Raw genomic sequence first — 21,127 nt, 5'->3', positions numbered from 1 at the left:
TTTGATCTCGACGTGCAAGAAAAGGTGACGAAATTCTGTGCAATTTCATTCATGAGCACATTATAATTAATGTTAAGCTAAACAAGCCTAAAATAACCCTCTCCCTAAAATAAAATGGTTCCAACAAGAATTTCAACAAATTTTAACACAAAACAAAGGTAGAGGTCAACATCCTCCCGGTAGGATATATCAGACATATTGAGTGTTTAGTCTATGTACATAATCCGAATTACACACAAATGGAATCAAAATTAGATTAAAGTGGAACTTAAGTACTAACCTCCCGCTAGTGCTTAAGTGTTAAGCAACAAAATTATGCAGAATGCGTAACTTTTCCAAAATATCCGATTCTCACAAAGATGTTTTATGGATAACTTTAAAAATCGTTATTTTGGGAACCGTTGCAACGCTCCTAATATACATTACATTCACTACATCAAAGAAGGCAGATACGGACTACTTCATGTGTTTAACTAAAACTGACTCCACTATTCACTGAATTAACTACCTGTGACTGTGAGTAGTTACAATGAAAGTGGAGAAAAACTGACAAATATAAGATCAATACTTTATATAACATATTGTTCTCATTATTAAAAGGTCTAAGCTATCAATTAAATTATTTGTTACTTTTCCAAATTGGGTTGTTAGGTATGTGTGTCATGCAGAATCAAATTATTTACCACATTGTGGAATTGCACTATTAGGAAATTGACGATGCTATTAATTTCACATGGACTTTTTCCATACGGGTAATTGATTGCTCTTGAGGATTTTTTATGTCATGATTTTAAAGATAATTGAAGCGTTGGGAATTTTTTATTCTCTCGGTAGGTAAAATTTTGGATATGGAATTATACACAAATGCTACAGCAGAATATAGGGATATCAAAATCCGGAACGTCTTAACAAAACGATTATCATTTCAAAATGGCTTAGATATCCCTTTTAGATTTTTCCCTCTTTAAATGATACATTGAATCCTAAAGGAGATTCTAGAGTTGGAAAAATCAAAGGTGCTTTATAATGTGTATTAACCCCTTGAATTTACTTTGTAAGTGTCTTTGGCAAACTAACAATTATGTTCACTATTCGATTTCTATGTGACCGGTGGGTAGGCAAGATTAGTTAGTGTGAGCCATAGAAAGCTATTCGGAGAGCAAGGAGTGAAAGAGAGTGTGCCACAAAAGAGTGAACTAAGTTTTAGAGCACAGATACAGAAAAATTAGTTTCTCCTTTGCCCTGTAATCTTCTTCATTATAGTGAAAATTTTCTACAGAAATTGTCTATGGTTTTTCCCGATTTGGGTTTTACAAATGATCTTATGTTTTTGTGTTACATCTTCTGTGTTCCGTCTGTCACTTATTCTCTGGTTTTCATAACATAATTGAATCCTTAATCCATTTGTTTATTCACTTTTTCTTGTCCACTAATATAATTTTTCGAAACAGTAATCTATTAGGAGGAAAAAATTTATTCAGTTGGCTTGGAGTTCACGTTTTTGGTTAGAGACTTGCGACTTGCCAAAATTCTAGTCTTTAAAAGTTTTCTGCTAAGTCGGATGTTTTCCGCTGTTAGTGGAACCTTTTAGAAATTAGAAGTCTTAAAGTTTCCTTTTCTCTTTTGTTATTTTTCCAAATTGGAAGCAAAAGTGCTTAGATGATGTACATCTGATTTCTTGTGAGCAATAAGATATGTTTGTCTAGCCAGAATAGTGCGTGGAAAATGCAAATTTGAAACTTGGGTCCTGTCCTGCAGTATATCCTGCAAATTATATGCAGAAATCTCGAGTTATTAGACTATTATATGGTTAAGTTTTAACAAATTACAGAACAACAAAGCTATATGGAACCACATGAAAATCAAGTCAATACAACATTTGAATGTCATGAATCCTCTGCTAAATCCAAAAGAAAGGGATCTAATCCAACCCACAGTAAATTAAAAGCATGGAAAATTTCCTGTTTAATTGACTTCCATTGTGGGAACTAGACCATATAAATGTCCAACACAAGATACACGAAGAAAGCCGAATTTGTAATTTTATATAAATTTTGATCTCGACGTGCAAGAACAGGTGGCGAAATTTTGTGTAAATTCATTCATGAGCACATTATAAATAGCAATTATTCATAACTTAATTTCTCACAAACATTTCCTATCAATTCTTCTAATAATATGCCAATGAAACTAATCACGAGTACTCTTGTTGCCTTTCTTTCCCTTGAGTTACTTTCCATAGTAACCATCCACGTTAGCTTCTGCCATGGAAGCTCTAACCATCTTGGTTGTGTCGAAAGTGAGAGAGAAGCACTTTTAAGGTTCAAGCAAGATCTCATTGATCCTTCAAATCGACTTGCCTCTTGGAGTACTGTGAATGCAGATTGTTGTACGTGGTCTGGTGTTGTCTGTGACAACAGGACAGGCCATGTCCTAGAGCTCAACCTCAGAAATTATGCTTGGCTTGCAATGTCACGTTCTAAAATTCTTGTTGCCGAACGTGAAGCTCCTGCTAAGTCAATGTTGAAAGGTAAGCTTAATCCCTCTTTGCTTAATTTAAAACACTTGATGTATTTGGACTTAAGCTGCAATGATTTCGAAGGAGTTCAGATTCCTGAATTTTTTGGTCAAATGAGAAATTTAAGATACCTGAATCTTTCCCGTGGAGGATTCCAAGGAAGGATTCCACATCAACTGGGGAACCTCACCAATCTGGAATATCTCGATCTCCGTTTCCCTAGCTTTTCGATCACTGACACTGGTAATTTAGATGAGCTTACCTATGGGTTAGCGTATGTTGAGAATTTGCAATGGTTGTCAGGTCTTTCTACGTTGAAATATCTTGACCTGGCTTATGTGGATCTCAGCAAAGCCTCTGATTGGTTGCACGTGGTAAACACAATCTCTTCCTTAAATGTGTTGAATTTGATAGATTGTGGACTCTATCACTTCCCTTCACAACCCATTACAAATCTTTCTTCTCTTGCCATCCTTCATTTAAGTGAAAATTATTTTGAAGGTCCAATTCCTGATGCACTTCAAAATTTGACTGCCCTTAGACATCTTTATTTATCTTTTAACTTTTTCAGTTCTTCCCTACCTGATTGGTGGTACAAACTTCACCTGCTCGAGAAACTTTATCTTCCATTCAATAGCCTGCAAGGTAGTTTAGGTCCTCTAGGAAACTTGACTTCCATCAAAGAACTGTATCTTCATTACAACAGATTTGAAGGTGGAATCCCAGTATCATTTAAAAGACTCTGCAACTTAAGGAGCTTCTATATCCCTGAGGTTGAATTGAATCAAGAGATATCCACAGTCCTGAATATTTTCTCTGGTTGTGTTTCAGATGTACTTGAGGATTTGGAAATGACTAGGTGCAAACTTTTTGGTCATTTAACCAATCAAATTGGATTGTTTAAAAGCTTAAAAAATCTTTTGTTAAGTTATAACTCAATTTCTGGTCCTGTTCCATCAGCTTTAGGAAAACTTGGGTGTTTGCAAAGCCTTGATTTTTCTTACAACATGTTCACCGGAACAGTTTCCGATATCCATTTTGCCAATCTCACAAGATTGTTGCGATTTGGTGCATCTGGAAACTCTCCAATCTTGAAATTCAGTCCTCATTGGGTTTCTCCTCTTAAACTTCAAAATTTAACTTTGAGTTCTTGTCATTTAGGATCTCAATTTCCATCATGGATTCGGTCATTAAAACATCTGTCTTATCTAGATATATCCAACTCAAGTATTTTTGATAGTTTTCCAACATATTTATTTACATATCCTTCCAGTATTGTCTATTTGGATCTCTCACACAATGGTATCTACGGTCTAATTCCAAATTTGATTGAATTAGATAAGCTTGAGTTTCTAGACTTGAGTTCTAACAATTTATCAGGTCCTTTGCCTCTTATTCCTCTTAATTTGTATATGCTCGATCTATCCAAAAATTCTTTCTCAGGGTCAATTTTTCATTTCTTATGTCATGAGATAAATGCTTCAAAGTCTTTGATCCAAATTCTCATCCTTAAGAAAAACCTCTTCTATGGGAATTTACCTGATTGTTGGGCGAACTTCCCATACTTAACAATTTTAAATTTAAATGAAAATAATTTTAGTGGAAACATTCCAATCTCTTTTGGATCTTTAAGTTCCCTTCAGTATCTACATCTCCGCAAAAACAACTTCTTTGGAAATATACCTATGTCACTCAGAAATTGTACAGAGTTACTGACACTTGATCTTGGTGAAAATTCCTTTGTTGGGAATGTTCCAACTTGGTTAGGAGTAAGTTTTCCTCAAATGGTAATTCTCAATCTTCGATCAAACAAGTTTCAAGGACGTTTACCAAGAGAACTTTGTCATTTTGCTTTGCTACAAATCTTAGACATTGCTGATAACAATTTTCATGGAACTGTGCCGAGATGTATCAATAACTTTAGCGCCATCACAAACCTTTGGGAAGAAAGCTCAAATCTACGATATGGTGAAACCAATGAATTCTTTCAAGGTTATATTGAAGATGCGTTGCTTGTGAATAAAGGTCAAATGGTTCAATATAACACAATTCTCCAATGGGTGAGAATAATGGATCTCTCGAAAAATAATTTCTCTGGAGAGATACCTGTGGAAGTGACAGATCTTGTTGCACTACAAGTATTGAATCTATCACACAACCATTTTACAGGTACAATTCCTAAGAATATTGGTGTTATGAGATCATTGGAGTGCATTGATTTGTCTGGTAATCAACTTTTCGGTGAAATCCCACAAAGCATTTCAAATCTAACATTTTTGAGTTATTTGAACTTTTCCAATAACAAGTTAATTGGAAAGATTCCTTTAAGCACTCAGATACAAGGGTTTGACGCTTCTTGTTTCACCGGTAATAATCTTTGTGGACCTCCCCTTTCCAAGAATTGTGGTGTGATTGTCACACCATCACACTACAATGAGGGAAATAATGGCAATGAACATGAAGTGGACTGGTTCTATGTGAGCATGGCACTTGGATTTATGGTGGGTTTCTGGGCCATAATAAGTCCATTACTTGCCAGCAGTAGATGGAGATTTTTGTATTATAATTTCTTAGATAGTCTTTGGATCAGATTTGGCATTCTTGTAAGAAAAATTTGTGGTTTATTTTCCTTTTGAAGCTATGTATGTACTTTGTTTAATGTACTACAACCATTATTATATGAAATGTTACAATAAATATCAAAGTATGTTTCCTTCTTACTCATAAAGGTATGTTTTATATTTATTTATTTAAGTTATTGAAGTTAGAATAGTATTAAATGTAGTATTGTTAGTTTGTATTAGAAACTAATATTCTGGATAGCATTGATATACTCATTTGTTAATTTTTAAAATGGCATTGAATTTATTTTTTATTTACAAATTTTCTGGAGGTTCATTCATATGTCTAGTAATTTTTTTTTTTTTTTCAAAATTTCATAATTTTCTGATCAGTGTAAAATTCACTGATAGTCGTAGAACATGGACTATTTGTAAAGAGCCTGAATTCTGGACAGTTTGATATTTTTAGTTTATTAAACATTTTGAAGATGAAATTGAATTCGCTTGCATTTGAAACTTCTTTTTTTTTTGAAATTTTATTATATTAAAATTATATAATTTCCTAATGAAAAATATGTAAGGAAGAGATTATGGAATCAATTATAAGATTAAAATTATATTTTTTCCTATATAAAAACTTTTTTTTGGGATAAAAAATTATAACTTTATAAAAGTAATTCTTGAGCTTTACAAAAGCAGTCAATATCGGATAGCAATCAAAGTGTTCAAATTTTCAACAGTTGTAATGTAATTTTTAATACTCAAATAAAATTTTCAATTTGATTCACATTTTTATCTGCCATAATTATCCATAGTTACTTGTGAGATATTTCGTAAAATTAAAATATATAATTAGTAAAATCATTATAAATTAAAAAGAAAATTAAAGTCAAGAAACGCCAGTTGACCTCTTGACCCCTCCCCCGTCAATGCATGTAAGTAACTAAATTTACACCAAAAATATATTAGTCTTCCCTTGATTCCAACCGTGTTAATCACTCTGGAAAATTTCACATTCCTAACTATCATAATTCAACTTCAATAAGTGGTGGAGATTTTCGCAAATATTTTCGAGAATTGCAGTAGAAATGAGTTCATTATCAATCAAACATCAACAATGAATTTACACCGACGTGCACGCTGGTGAAATGACACTATAAATTGTCACTCCATTACATTAGGCATTACAAGGAATATAAATTGTATATACTTTTGATTCTAGTCAACTCTTATTAATGAAAGATCGGAAATTAGAGACCTAATTAACTATACATTAGGATAATAGTAAAATAAATTGTTAGTCATCCTAATTAGAGATAATGACAAAACTTGATTTTAAGAATTGTTTGATAGATGAGCTTGATTTGAGGAATTGCTTCATTGAATGAATTGGGTGATTGAAGAAGATGAGCTTGATTTGAGTGATTGTTTGATGGATAAGAATGATTCGATGAATTGCTCAATTGAAGGAAATTAGTTTGATTTGAGGAATTTTCTTCATCATATGGAACCCACATGAAAATCAAATCAATACAACTTCTGAATATCGTGGATCCTCTGTGAAATCCAAGAAAAGGGGATCTAATCCAACCCACAGCAAATTAAGAGCATGGAAAATCTCCTCTTTAATTGACTTCCATTGTGGGAACTAAACCATATAAATGTCCAACAAAAAATACACGAAGAAAGCCGAATTTGTAATTTTATATAAATTTTGATCTCGACGTGCAAGAAAAGGTGACGAAATTTTGTGCAATTTCATTCATGAGCACATTATAAATAGCAATTATTCATAACTTAACTTCTCACAAACATTTCCTATCAATTCTTCTAATAATATGTCAATGAAACCAGTCACGAGTAATCTTGTTGCCTTTCTTTTCCTTGAGTTACTTGCCATAGTAACCATCCACCTTAGCTTTTGCAGTGGAAACTCTTATCATCTGGGTTGTATCGAAAGTGAGAGAGAAGCACTTTTAAGGTTCAAGCATGATCTCGAAGATCCTTCGAACCGACTTGCCTCTTGGAGTACTGTCAATGCAGATTGTTGTACATGGTCTGGTGTTGTCTGTGACAACATGACAGGCCATGTCCTGGAGCTCAACCTTGGAAAAGATTTTTCGTTTGAGAACATAACTTCGGAAATTCTTTTAGCCGAACATGAAGCTCTCAATAAATCAATGTTAAGAGGTAAGATTAATCCTTCTTTGCTTAATTTAAAGCAATTAATTTCCTTGGACTTAAGTTGCAATGATTTCAAGGGAGCTCCGATTCCTAAATTTTTTGGTAATATGAGAAATTTAAGATACCTTAATCTTTCGGAAGGTGGATTTCAAGGAAGAATTCCCCATCAACTCGGTAATCTCTCTAATCTTGAATATCTTGATATCGGTTGGGCTAACTCCTTGATTACCGATGATTACTTTGGGGTTCCTTACTATGAGGCTGTGCATGTTGAGAATTTGCAATGGCTGTCAGGTCTTCCTTTGTTGAAACACCTTGACTTGACAAATGTGGATCTCAGCAAAGCCTCTGATTGGTTGCAGGTCATAAGCACAATCTCTTCCTTAGAAGTGTTGAATTTGATAAATTGTCAGCTCTACCACTTCCCTTCACAACCCATCACAAATCTTTCTTCTCTTGCCATCCTTCATTTGAGTGGAAATAATTTTGAAGGTCCAATTCCTGATGCACTTCAAAATTTGACTTCCCTTAGACATCTTTTTTTATCTTACAACTTCTTCAATTCTTCACTACCTGACTGGTGGTACAAACTTACCCGCCTAGAAAAACTTTATCTTCCGGACAATCGCTTGCAAGGTAGTTTAGGTCCTCTAGGAAACTTGACTTCCATCAAAACACTGGATCTCAGTCACAATAGATTTGATGGTGGAATCCCAGTATTATTTAAAAGACTTTGCAACTTAAGGAGCTTCTATATCTCTGAGGTTGAATTGAATCAAGAAATATCCGCAGTCCTGAATATTTTCTCTAGTTGTGTTTCAGATGTACTTGAGCATTTGGAAATGACTAGTTGCAAACTTTTTGGTCATTTAACCAATCAAATTGGATTGTTTAAAAACTTAAAAATTCTTTTGTTAGGTTATAATTCAATTTCTGGTCCTGTTCCAACAGCTTTAGGAAAACTTGGGTGTTTGCAAAGTCTTGATTTTTCCTACAACAAGTTCACTGGAACAGTTTCCGATAGCCATTTTGCCAATCTCACAAGATTGTTGCGATTTGGTGCATCTGGAAACTCTCTAACCTTGAAATTCAATCTTCATTGGGTTCCTCCTTTTAGACTTCAAAATTTAACTTTGAGTTCTTGTAATTTAGGATCTCAATTTCCATCATGGATTCGTTCATTAAAACATTTGTCTTATGTTGATATATCCAACTCAAGTATTTTTGATAGTTTTCCAACATATTTGTTTGAACATCCTTTTAATATTGTCTATTTGGATCTCTCACACAATAGTATCTATGGTCTGATTCCAAATTTGATTGAATTGGATAAGCTTGAGTTTCTAGACTTGAGTTCTAACAATTTATCAGGTCCTTTGCCTCTTATTGCTCTAAGTTTGTATATGTTCGATCTATCCAATAATTCTTTCTCAGGATCCATTTTTCATTTCTTATGTCATGAGATAAATGCTTCAAAGTCTTTGCTGCAAATTCTCATCCTTAAGAAAAACCTCTTCCATGGAAATTTACCTGATTGTTGGGAGAACTTTCCATACTTAACAGTTTTGAATTTAAATGAAAATAATTTCAGCGGAAACATTCCAATCTCTTTTGGATCCTTAAGTTCTCTTCAGTATCTACATCTTCGCAAAAACAACTTCTTTGGAACTGTACCTGTGTCACTCAAAAATTGTACGGAGATATTGACACTTGATCTTGGTGAAAATTCTTTTGTTGGGAATGTTCCAACATGGTTGGGAGTAAGTTTTCCTCAAATGGTAATTCTCAATCTTCGATCAAACAAGTTTCAAAGACGTTTACCAAGAGAACTTTGTCATCTTGCTTTACTACAAATCTTAGACATTGCTGATAACAATTTTCACGGAACTGTGCCAAGATGTATCAGTAACTTCAGTGCGATCACAAACCTTTGGGAAGAAAGCTCAAATCTACGATATGGTGAAACACTTGAATTCTTTCAAGGTTACATTGAAGATGCGTTACTTGTGAATAAAGGTCAAATGGTACAATATAACACAATCCTCCTATGGGTGAGAATAATGGATCTCTCGAAAAATAATTTCTCTGGAGAGATTCCTATGGAAGTGACAAATCTTGTTGCACTGCAAGCATTGAATCTATCACACAATCATTTTACAGGTACAATTCCCAAGTATATTGGTGTTATGAGATCATTGGAGTGTATTGATTTGTCTGGTAATCAACTTTCCGGTGAAATTCCACAAAGCATTTCAAATTTAACATTTTTGAGTTATTTGAACTTTTCCAATAACAAGTTAATTGGAAAGATTCCTTTAAGCACTCAAATACAGGGGTTTGATGCTTCTTGTTTCACCGGTAATGATCTTTGTGGGCCTTCCCTTTCAAAGAATTGTGGTGCAATTGTCGCACCATCACACTACAACGAGGGAAATGTTGACAATGAACATGAAGTGGACTGGTTCTATGTGAGCATGACACTTGGATTTATGGTGGGTTTCTGGGCCGTAATAAGTCCATTACTCATCAGCGGAAAATGGAGGTTTATGTATTATAATTTCTTAGATAGTCTTTGGATCAGAGTTGAAATTATTGTAAGAAAATTTTGTAGGTCATTTTCTGTTTGAAGCTATATGAAATGTTACAATAAATATCAATGTTTGTTTGCTTCTGCCTCATTTCGGGATGTTTTTATTTATTAATTTATTTCTGGGTGAATTAATTTTACTTTCTCCCAGGACAAGTAACAGTGAATTGTCTCCATCATGGCCTCATTCTGAAAGGCTTATTAAAAAATTGCCGGGTGGAGAGCTATTCCGATATCCTTTTCTCCAAAATTAACAGTAACCAGAAGCAGTGCAAATAAGTTCACTTAAGTCATCAATGAATAATGAGTTTCGGTGATGTAACAACCATGGAAAGGGAAAAGAATGAGTGAAAACAGGATTAAAGGAAAAGAAATTGAGAAAACACTCATAAAAACAACTAAAAATAATGCTATGGCTTATTCCTATCATATTTAGAAGATAATAAAATTATGCGTATATATTTTTAAGTATATAAATAAATATACATTTTACGATTAAGTGATTTTAAATTAAAGATATAATAACATTTAATAATATGATGAATATCTGTGTATTCAATTATCTAATTAAAATTGTGTACACATTGTTCTTTAGTTTACTTTTATGTTTAAAAAAGAGTACTTATTTTTAAAACATTTTGTAAAATAAAATTGTTTAATAAAATCTATACTTTCATTAAGTTTTCAATATGTGATTTTTAAAACTCTTTTGTAGCATATTTTTTATCAAATGATCAACAATCATCCAATTAAATATTTAATATTAATGTGTTTGTATCGGCTATCACTTTTGTTATTTTTAGTCAAGAAAATAGTAATAAAATTGTTGCAAAATTGTCACATATATTATATTTTACCAATGTAAAACATGCTGAATATATATAAACCACTTTACGATGAAATTATCAAATTATATTCATTTTGTTGATTAACATGGGTAGATTAGAAAAATATATATTTTTTATATTTCATGATAATTAATTATTATAGACATAATAAAAATTCATTTGAGATACAATTTATTTCATTTATAATAATTAATTACAAATGATGTGTGATCCCATGATTAACTACAATTAATCTAAATAATCAAGGTAAGCTAAATAAGCCTAAAACTATTTGTCTCTCTAAAATATGATCAAAATCTCTTAGATAGTCTTTGGATTGTCAGCAGAAGATGGAGGTTTATGTATTATAATTTCTTAGATAGTCTTTGGATCAAATTTGAAATTATCGTAACAAAGTTTTTTCGGTTATTTTCTGTTTGAAGCTATGTATGTACTTAGTTTAATGTACCACAACCATTGTTATATGAAAGTGTTACAGTAAATATCAAAGTTTATTTCCTTCTGCCTTTTGAAGGTATGTTTTTATTTATTTATAAAAGGTAAAGGATTATTTCCCATCAAAGTTTTAACTTAATCACAAAAGCACACCTGCGGTAGTTAAAAAACTCAAATACCTACTTATGGGCTAACTTCTGTTAAATTTTTTTATTAAAAGTAATGATAAAATCATCAATTTATCCATAATCCTAAAACCGTAAAAATTTATATAATTTTCCCGTCTTAGTTTGGAAAATTAATAATTTTTTATATGATTAAGTTTTGAAAAGTGACATTTTCACCCTTTCTAATTTCTCGACGAACAACGATCACTCTGTCTCTCTCAACGATAGTCCTCCCTCTGCCTTCTTTTTGTCTGAAACCCTCTTCCTTTGATTGGATTTGAATCCAGAAAAAACCCTTTGTCTAGACGACAAAGGAGTCACCAAGACCAAATGTCATTGTCTGAACGACAACGATGTGTCCATACCAAGGGTTCATCATCCTAGTGTCTACCCTTGGTAGGGCTAGATTTGAGCCGAGCCGAGCTCAGCTCGCAGCCAGCTCGGGCTCGTTTTTCATATCAAAACGACATCGTTTTGTATATATATATATATGGATCAAAACGACGTCGTTTTGTATAAAAAATTTTAAAAAAAATCTACCGAGCCAACCCGAGCCAGCTCGAGCTCGATCGAGCCGAGCAGAGCCCGACTCGTTTCAGGCTCGAACCGAGCCTAGCAGAGCTCGAGCTCGAGCTGGCTCGGCTCAAATCCAGCCCTAACCCTTGGTCTAGATGTGTCGTCTTCATCCAGACGATGATGATTCGTCTATACGACGCCTTCGTCGTCCAGATAAATGGATTTCAATTGGATTCTAGATGATGCCAGTCAAAGGAAGAGGGTTTCAGACAAAGAGAAAGCGTCAAATAGCGAGCTATCATCGGGAGGAAGAGAGCGATCGTTGTTCACTAGGAAATTGAAATGAGGGGAAAATGTCACATTTTAAAACTTAATCCTAGGGAAAAATTGTTAGTTTGTCAAATCCGACAGAGAAAATAATAAAAATTTTTAGAGTTTTAAAGTTTAGAGATAAAATAACGATTTTATCTTTGCTTCTAATAAAAACTTTTAATAGAAGTTATCTTATAGGTGGGTGTTGAAAATTTTCAATTCCCAGGAGTGTGTTTTTGATATTGAGCTAAAACTTGGATAAGAAATTAGCCTTTAACCTTTATAAAAAATATTAAAATTAGAATAATATTAAAGGTACAAATATTTTTTTTCATGTTGGAAACTAATGTTCTTGATAGCATTGATATTGCTTTTTTTTTTTTAATTTTTAAAATGAAATTGAATTCTTTTTTTATTCGAAAATTTTTCTTCACGTTCATATAGTTTCTTAATTATGAACATACTGAAAATTTTGACTTTGTTGAACATTTTGAAAAAGAAATTAAATTAAGTTGCACTTGAAACACTTTTTTTTTAAAGATTTTAGTAAATGTTTTTTTATTATATAAAAATTATATAATTTTCTAATAATACAAATGTAAGGATGAGGTAATGAAATGGAATCTATTATAATATTACTATTTATTAGTATTATGATGACTTAATTGACTTTTCAAATTAGAAGGGCATAAAAGTCAAAAATTATTTGTTACTTTTTCCAAATTGGATTGCTAGGCATGTATCACGCAGAATTAAATTATTTACCACTTTGTGGAATTGGACTCTTAGGTAACTGATGATGCAATTTATTTCACAGGATAACTATTTACCACTTTGTGGAACAATTTTTTCAAGAGTAATGTTATGTGTATTTATTGTTAATATATAATTTTTGTACACAAACAATGTATTACTATGTGATTGAATGTTATTTTATTTTTAATTTAAAATCATCAAATTATATGATAATAGATAAATTATATTTAAGAATTATATACCAAAAGTGGATACATAATAATTTTATTAAAAATTTAAATATAACTGACTTTGGGTCTACTCCCTAGTGGGAATCTTGTTTGCATAATTTCTTCTCTTGACTTAAGACTTTTTGATTGTTGTTGAGGATTTTTTTATGTCATGACTTTAAAGCTAACTGAAGCGTTGGGAATCTTTTTTTCCTTTTGGTAGGTAAAATCTTGGATATGGAATTAGACACATAGACTAAAACAAAGAACTAGATGAACAAAGAATGCGCAACTCTTTCAAAATATCTAATTCTCACAGAGATGGTGTATGAATAACTTCAGAAATTGGTAGTTTGGGAACCTATGCAATGCTTCTTATGTACATTCATCATATCAAAGAATGCGAATACAGACCACTTCATATGTTTAACTAAAGCTGACTCCACTATTTACTGAATTAACTACATGTGAACAAAGGGAGAAAATTTGATAAATATAAGATCAATGCTTTATATAACATATTGTCCTCATTATTAAAAGGTTTAAGCTATCAATTAAATTATTTGTTACTTTTCCAAATTGGATTGTTAGGTATGTGTCACGCGGGATTAAATTATTTACCACATTGTAGAATTGCACTCTTTGGTGAGTGATGATGCTATTAATTTCGCATGGACTTTTTCCATAAATTTTATGTCATGACTTTAAAGTCCTGAATATTTTCTCAAGTTGTGTTTCAGATGTACTTGAGCATTTGGAAATGACTAGGAGCAAACTTTTTGGTCTTTTAACCAATCAAATTGGATTGTTTAAAAACTTAAAAAGTCTTTTGTTAAGTTATAACTCAATTTCTTGTCCTGTTCCATCAGCTTTAGGAACACTTGGGTGTTTGCAAAGTCTTGATTTTTCCTACAACAAGTTCACCGGAACAATTTCCGATATCCATTTTGCCAATCTCATAAGATTGTTGTAATTTGCTGCATCTGGAAACTCTCCAACCTTGGAATTCGGTCCTCATCGGATTCCTCCTCTTAAACTTGAAAATTTAACTTTGAGTTCTTGTCATTTAGGACCTCAATTTCTATCATGGATTCGTTTACTAAAACATCTATCTTATCTAGATATATCCAACTCTAGTATTTTTGATAGTTTTCCAACATATTTGTTTAAATATCCATTCAATATTGTCTATTTGGATCTCTCACACAATAGTATCTACGGTTTGATTCTAGATTTGATAGAATCAAATAAGCTTGAGTTTCTAGACTTGAGTTCTAACAATTTATTAGGTCCTTTGCCTCTTATTCCTCTTAGTTTGTATAAGCTCGATCTATTCAGGAATCCTTTCTCAGGATCAATTTTTCATTTCTCATGTCATAAGACAAATTCATCAAAGTCTTTGATGCAAATTCTCATCCTTAAGAAAAACCTCTTCTATGGAAATCTACCTGATTGTTGGATGAACTTCTCATACTGAACAATTTTGAATTTAAATGAGAATAATTTTAGTAGAAGCATTTCAATCTTTTTTGGATCTTTAAGTTCCTTTCAGTATCTATATTTCCACAAAAACAATTCATTGGAACTGTATCTGTGTCACTCAAAAATTGTATAGTGATACTGACACTTGATCTTGGTGAAAATGCTTTTGTTGGGAATGTTCCAACATGGTTGGGAGTAAGTTTTCCTCAAATGATAATTCTCAATCTTTGATCAAACAAGTTTCATGGACTTTTAGCAAGAGAGCTTTGCCATCTTGCTTTGCTAGAAATCTTAGATATTGTTGATAACAATTTTCTTGGAATTGTGCCAAGATGTATCAATAACTTCAATGGCATCACAAATCGTTTGATAGAAAGCTTAGATTTATGATATGGTGAAACCCTTGAATTCTTTCAAGGTTATATTGAAGATGCGTTACCTGTGAATAAAAGTCAAATGGTTCAATATAATACAATCCTCCAATGGGTGAGAATAGTGGATCTCTCCAAAAGTAAATTCTCTAGAGAGATTCCTATAGAAGTGACAAATCTTATTGCATTGCAAGCATAAAATCTATCACACAATTATTTTATAGGCACAATTCCCAAGAATGTTGGTGTTATGAGCCATTGGAGTGTATTGATTTGTTTGGTAATCAACTTTCCGGTGAAATTCCACAAAGCATTTTGAATTTAACCTTTTTGAGTTATTTGAACTTTTTCAATAACAAGTTAATTGGAAACATTCCTTTAAGCACTCAAATACAAGGGTTTGATCCTTCTTGTTTCATTGGTAATGATCTTTGTGGATCTCCACTTTCAAAGAATTGTGGTGCGATTGTCACACCATCACACTACAATGAGGGAAATGATGACAATGAACATGAAGTGGACTAGTTCTATGTAAGCATGACACTTGGATTTATGGTGGGTCTATGGGTTGTAATAAGTCCATTACTCATTAGCAAAAGATGGAGGTTTATGTACTATAATTTCTTAGATAGTCTTTGGGTAAAGTTGAAATTATTGTAAGAAAATTTTGTAAGTCATTTTCTGTTTGAAGCTCTATGAAATGTTACAATAAATGTCAATGTTTGTTTGCTTCTGCCTCATTTCGGGATGCTTTTAATTTATTTATTTCTGGGTGAAAATTTTTTATTCCATCTGATAAATTAATTTTACTTTCTCCCAGGTCAAGTAACAGTGAATTGTCTCCATTATGGCTTCATTCTGAAGGGCTTATCAAAAATTGCCTGGTAACAATGACCAGAAGCAGTGCAAATAAGTTCACTTAAGTCATCGATGAATAATGAGTTTCGGCGCTGTAACAACCATGGAAAGGGAAAAGAATGATTCAAAACAGGATTAAAAGAAAAGAAATTGAGAAAACAGCAATAAATACAACTAAAAATAATGCTATGGTTTTCCTTGTCATATTTAGTAAACAATAAAACTACGGATATACACTTTTAAGTTTGTGATTGAATATATAAATAATATATACATTTAACTATACGATAAACATCATCATGTGATTATCCCTCCCATATTTACAATTGAATATATAAAAAATATATAATTATGTGATTGAATACTTTTAAATTAAGAATAAAGTAACATTTAATCATATGATAAATGTCTATACATTAAATTATCTAATCAAAAGTGTGTAACTTTTAAGTGTAACTTTTATGTTTAAAAAAGAGTACTTATTTTTAAAACATATTGTAAAATAAAACTGTTTAATAAAATTTATACTTTCACTAAGTTTTTAATATGTGATTCCTAAAACTCTTTTATGGTATATCTTTTATCAAAAGATCAACAATCATCCAATTAAATATTTAATATTAATGTGTTTATATCGACCGTCACTTTTGTTATTTTTAGTCAAGAAAACAATAATAAAATTGTTGCAAAATTGTCACATATATCATATTTTACTAATGTAAAACATGGTGAATATATATAAACCAAAAAAACGTAAAAACATTATAAACGAAATTTGTATTTTAACTAGGTTTATATATAAAACACTTTATGACGAAATTATAAAATTATATTCATTTTCTTGATTTATGTGGGTAGATTAGAATTTTTTTTTTTTTATATTTCATGTTAATTAATTATTATAGATATAACAAAAATTCATTTGAGATACAATTTATTTTATTTATAATAATTAATTACAAATAATATCACATTACTATATGGGATCTCATGATTAACTACAACTGATCGAAATAATCAAGGTAAGCTAACAAAGCCTAAAATTATTTGACTCTCTAAAATATGATCAAAATTTCAACACATAACAAGGTGGAGATCAACATGCGCATAATCTGAATTACACACAGATATACTCAAAATTAGATTAATGTGGAACCTAAAATACTAACCTCCCATCATTGTTTTAGTATTTAACAACAACGAAATTCTCTTGGATGCCACAACTCTTTCAAACTATTCGATTCTCACAGAAATGGTGTATGTGTAACTTTAGAAGTCTGTAGTTTGGGAACCTATGCTCCTTATATACAGTCATCGCATCAAAGAATGCAGATATGGACTACTTCATGTGTTTAACTAAAACTGACTTCACTATTTACTGAATTAACTATCTGTGAGCAGTTACAAAGAAAGTGGAGAGAAACTGACAAATATAAGATCAATGCTTTATATAACATATTGTTCTCATTATTAAAAGGTCTAGGCTATCAATTAAATTATTTGTTACTTTTCCAAATTGGATTGTCAGCAGAAGATGGAGGTTTAAGTATTTTAATTTCTTAGATAGTCTTTGGATCAAATTTGAAATTCTTGTACGAAAGTTTTTTCAGTTATTTTCTGTTTGAAGCCATGCATGTACTTAGTTTAATGTACTACAACCATTGTTATATGAAAGTGTTATAGTAAATATCAAAGTTTATGTTTCTATTTATTTATCAAAGGCCAAAGGACTATTTCCGATCGACGTTTTAGCTTAATCTCAAAAACACACCTACGATAGTTGAAAAATTCAAACATCCACTCATAGGTAAACTTCTGTTAAAATTTTCTATTAGTAGCAAAGGTAAACTCGTCATTTTATTCTTAAATCTTAAAACTCTAAATATTTATATCATTTTCTTGTCTTAGTTTGGAAAATTTATAATTTTCTATAGGATTAAGTTTTGAAAAGTGACATTCTTCCCCCTTCTAATTTCCTGACAAACGGCAATCGCTCTCTCTTTTTTGGCAATGGCTCTCCCTCTGGTGCTTTCTCTTTGTCTGAAACCCTCTCTCTTTGACTGGCTTTGAATCTAGATGAAATCTTTTGTTTGGATGACGAAGGCATCATCCAAGCGAAACATCATTGTCTGGACAACAACGACGTGTCCAGACCAAGGGTTCATCATCTTCGCGTCTACCCTTAGTCTGGATGTGTCATCTTCATCTAGACCATGATGATTCGTCTATATGACGCCTTCATCGTTTAGGTGAATGGATTTTGTTTGGATTCTAGATGATGCCGATTAAAGGAAGAGGGCTTCAGACAAAGAGAAGACATCGGATGAAGAGCCATCATTGAGAGGAAGAGAGCAACCGTCATTCACTAAGAAATTTGAAATGGGGGAAAATTGTTAGTTTTCTAAATCAAGGAGGGGAAATGATATAAATTTTTAGGGTTTTAAGATTTAAAAGTAAAATGACGATTTTATCTTTACTTATAACAAAAATTTTTAATAGAAGTTAGCTTATAAGTGAGTTTTAAGTTTTTCAACTGTCGTGAGTTTGTTTTTGAGATTGAGTTGAAATTCAGATAGGAAATAGTCCTTTAGCCTTTATAAAAAGTATTAAAATTAGAATAATATTAAATGTACAATTATTTATGTGCATATTGGAAACTAATATTCTTGATAGCACTGATATTGTAATTTTTTTAATTTTTAAAATGAAACTGAATTCATTTTGATTCGAAAATTTTTCTTTAGGTTCATATAGTGTCTTAATTATGAACAGATTGAAATCTTGACTTTGTTGAACATTTTAAAGAAGAAATTAAATTAAGTTGCATTTGAAACTTTTTTTTTAAGATATTACTAAATATTTTTTTATTATATAAAAATTATATAATTTTCTAATAATACATATGTAAGGATAAGCTAATGAAATTGAATCTACTATAATACTACTATCTATTAGTATTATGATGACACATGCAATTCATTCAGTCAGTGGAAGACTCGAAATAACTTGTAAGTCCTTTCTCTTTCATCGTAAGATGAAGTGAGAGGTCGTCCATGCCTAAGCAATACGGCTGACTTATCTTTTATATTAATTATGTAAGTAGAGGTCATATTTTATGTACACTAAAGATAACTTGGTTATAGATACTTAGAAAACCAATATCGGTTGTCCAACAACTTAAAAAATTGAGAGAAAAAGACAGTAAAGAACAATAGGAAAATTGTGAATTGTGGCTTAAACTTTTTTGAGGGCATAAGTGTAATATTAGTAAATATGTGATGACTTAATTGACTTCTGTGATTAGAAGGGCATAAAAGTAAAAAATTATTAGTTTCTTTTTCCAAATTGGATTGTTAGGTATGTATCACGCAGAATTAAATTATTTACCACTTTGTGGAATTGGACTCTTAGGCAACTGATGATGCAAATTATTTGATGGGGATAATTATTTGTAGTGAAACAATGCTCAAGTAGTGTGGGAGTCGAATCAGTTTTTTTAAGAGTAATATTATGTGTACCTACTTTTAGTATATAATTTATATACACAGATGATATATTATCATGTTATTAGATGTTATTTTATTTTTAATTTAAAATTATCTAATCACATAATAATATATCAATTATGTCTAAGAATTATTTAGCATGAGTGGGTAAGTATAGTTTTTTAAAATTTTTAAATATAACTGACTTTGGGTCTACTCTCTAGTGGGAACCTTGTTTGCATAATTTCTTCTCTTGACTTGAGACATTGATTGCTCTTGACTTGAAACAATTTTTAAATGAATAAAATTATGTGCACAATTTTTGTGTATAACTAATGATGTGTCATCATATGATTGGATATTAGTTTATCTTTAATTTTCAACTATTCAATTATATGATAATAAATTATTATTTTTGTATAAAAATTATGTATATAACACCACTTTTTTTACATATAACTGACTCTGGGTCTAGTCTCTAGTGGGAACCTTATTTGCGTAATTTCTTCTCTTGACTTGAGACATATTGATTGCTCATGAGGATTTTCTTATGTCATGACTTTAAAGCTATTCTATGAAGTGTTGGGAATCTTATGGAATTATACACATAGGCTAAAACAAAGAAATAGAAGAACAAAGAATGCGCAACTCTTCCAAAATATCCGATTCTCACAGAGATGGTGTATGAATAACTTCAGAAATTGGTAGTTTGGGAACCTATGCAATGCTTCTCATATACATTCGTCATATCAAAGAATGTGAATACAGACTACTTCATATGCTTAACTAAAGCTGACTCCACTATTTACTGAATTAACTTCATGTGAGCAGTCACAATGAAAGGGAGAAAAATTGCGCTCTTAGGTATGTGAAGGTGCTATTAATTTCACATGGACTTTTTCCAAATTTTTTATGTCATGACTTTAAAGCTAATTGAAGCATTGGGAATTTTTTGTTCTTTCGTAGGTGAAATCTAGGATATGGAATTATACACAAATTCTACAACAGAATATAGGGATATTAAGATGTAGAACATCTTAACATATCCATTATAATTTCGAAATCGCTAAGCTATCCCTTCTAGATTCTTCCCTGTTTGGCAAACTAACTAACAATCATGTTCACAATTCGATTTCTATGTGACCTGCGAGTAGGCAAAAATTAGTGCAACCATAAAAAACTAGTCAGAGAGAGCAAGGAGTGAAAAGATCCTGCCACAAAAGACTGAGCTAAGTTTGAGAGCACACAGAAAATTTAACCTCTCTTTCACTTTGTAATTTTTTTCATTATAGTGAAAATTTTCTCCTGTTTTCATAACAGAATTGAACCCTTAATCCGTTTGTTTATTCACTTTTTCTTGTCCGCTAACGTAATTTTGTGAAACAGTAATATATTAGTAGGAGAATAAAAGAAATTTTATTCAATTGACTTGGAGTCCACTTTGTCGGTTTGAGACTTGCAAAAATTAAAAGTCCATAAAGTTTTCTGGTAAGTTCAATAATTTATAGAAATGAGAAGTCTGAGAATTTTCCACTCTTTTGCTATTTTTTCCAAATTGCAGGCAAAAGTACTTTGATTTTGTGCATTTGATTTCTCATTAATACAAAATAAGATATGTTTCTCTAGCCAGATTACTGGTGGAAAATGCAAATTCAGCATATATGATTGGGGAAATATGCTGCAAATTATATGTAGAAAACTGAAGTTATTGACACAATTATATTGTAAATTGTAAAAAAATTACAGAAGAACAACGTATATGGAACCCACATTAAGATAAACTCAATACAACTTCTGAATATCATGAATTCTCTGTTAAATCAAAGAAAAAGTGATCT

The 21,127-nt window shown here is 31.5% G+C and overlaps 2 protein-coding genes across 2 annotated transcripts; both read left to right on the top strand.

Moving 5' to 3' along the window:
- Positions 1-2,178: 2,178 nt before the first annotated feature.
- On the top strand, positions 2,179-5,154 carry LOC123194433 (receptor-like protein EIX2). Its single transcript, XM_044607661.1, has one exon. It carries the CDS (start codon positions 2,179-2,181, stop codon positions 5,152-5,154), a length of 2,976 nt encoding a protein of 991 aa, XP_044463596.1.
- Positions 5,155-6,917: 1,763 nt separating this feature from the next.
- LOC123194337 (receptor-like protein EIX2) lies at positions 6,918-15,471 on the top strand. The gene is made up of 3 exons (XM_044607556.1): positions 6,918-7,899; positions 8,182-9,755; positions 15,307-15,471. The coding sequence occupies exons 1-3, from the start codon at positions 6,918-6,920 to the stop codon at positions 15,469-15,471; spliced, it is 2,721 nt and encodes a 906-aa protein (XP_044463491.1).
- The last annotated feature ends 5,656 nt before the right edge of the window (positions 15,472-21,127 follow it).

This window comes from Mangifera indica, chromosome 1 (genome assembly GCF_011075055.1).
Source record: "Mangifera indica cultivar Alphonso chromosome 1, CATAS_Mindica_2.1, whole genome shotgun sequence".
NCBI classification, from domain to species: Eukaryota; Viridiplantae; Streptophyta; class Magnoliopsida; order Sapindales; family Anacardiaceae; genus Mangifera; species Mangifera indica.
The sequence above is the reverse complement of the archived record's forward strand: the minus strand, read 5'-3'. Positions and strand labels throughout refer to the sequence as shown.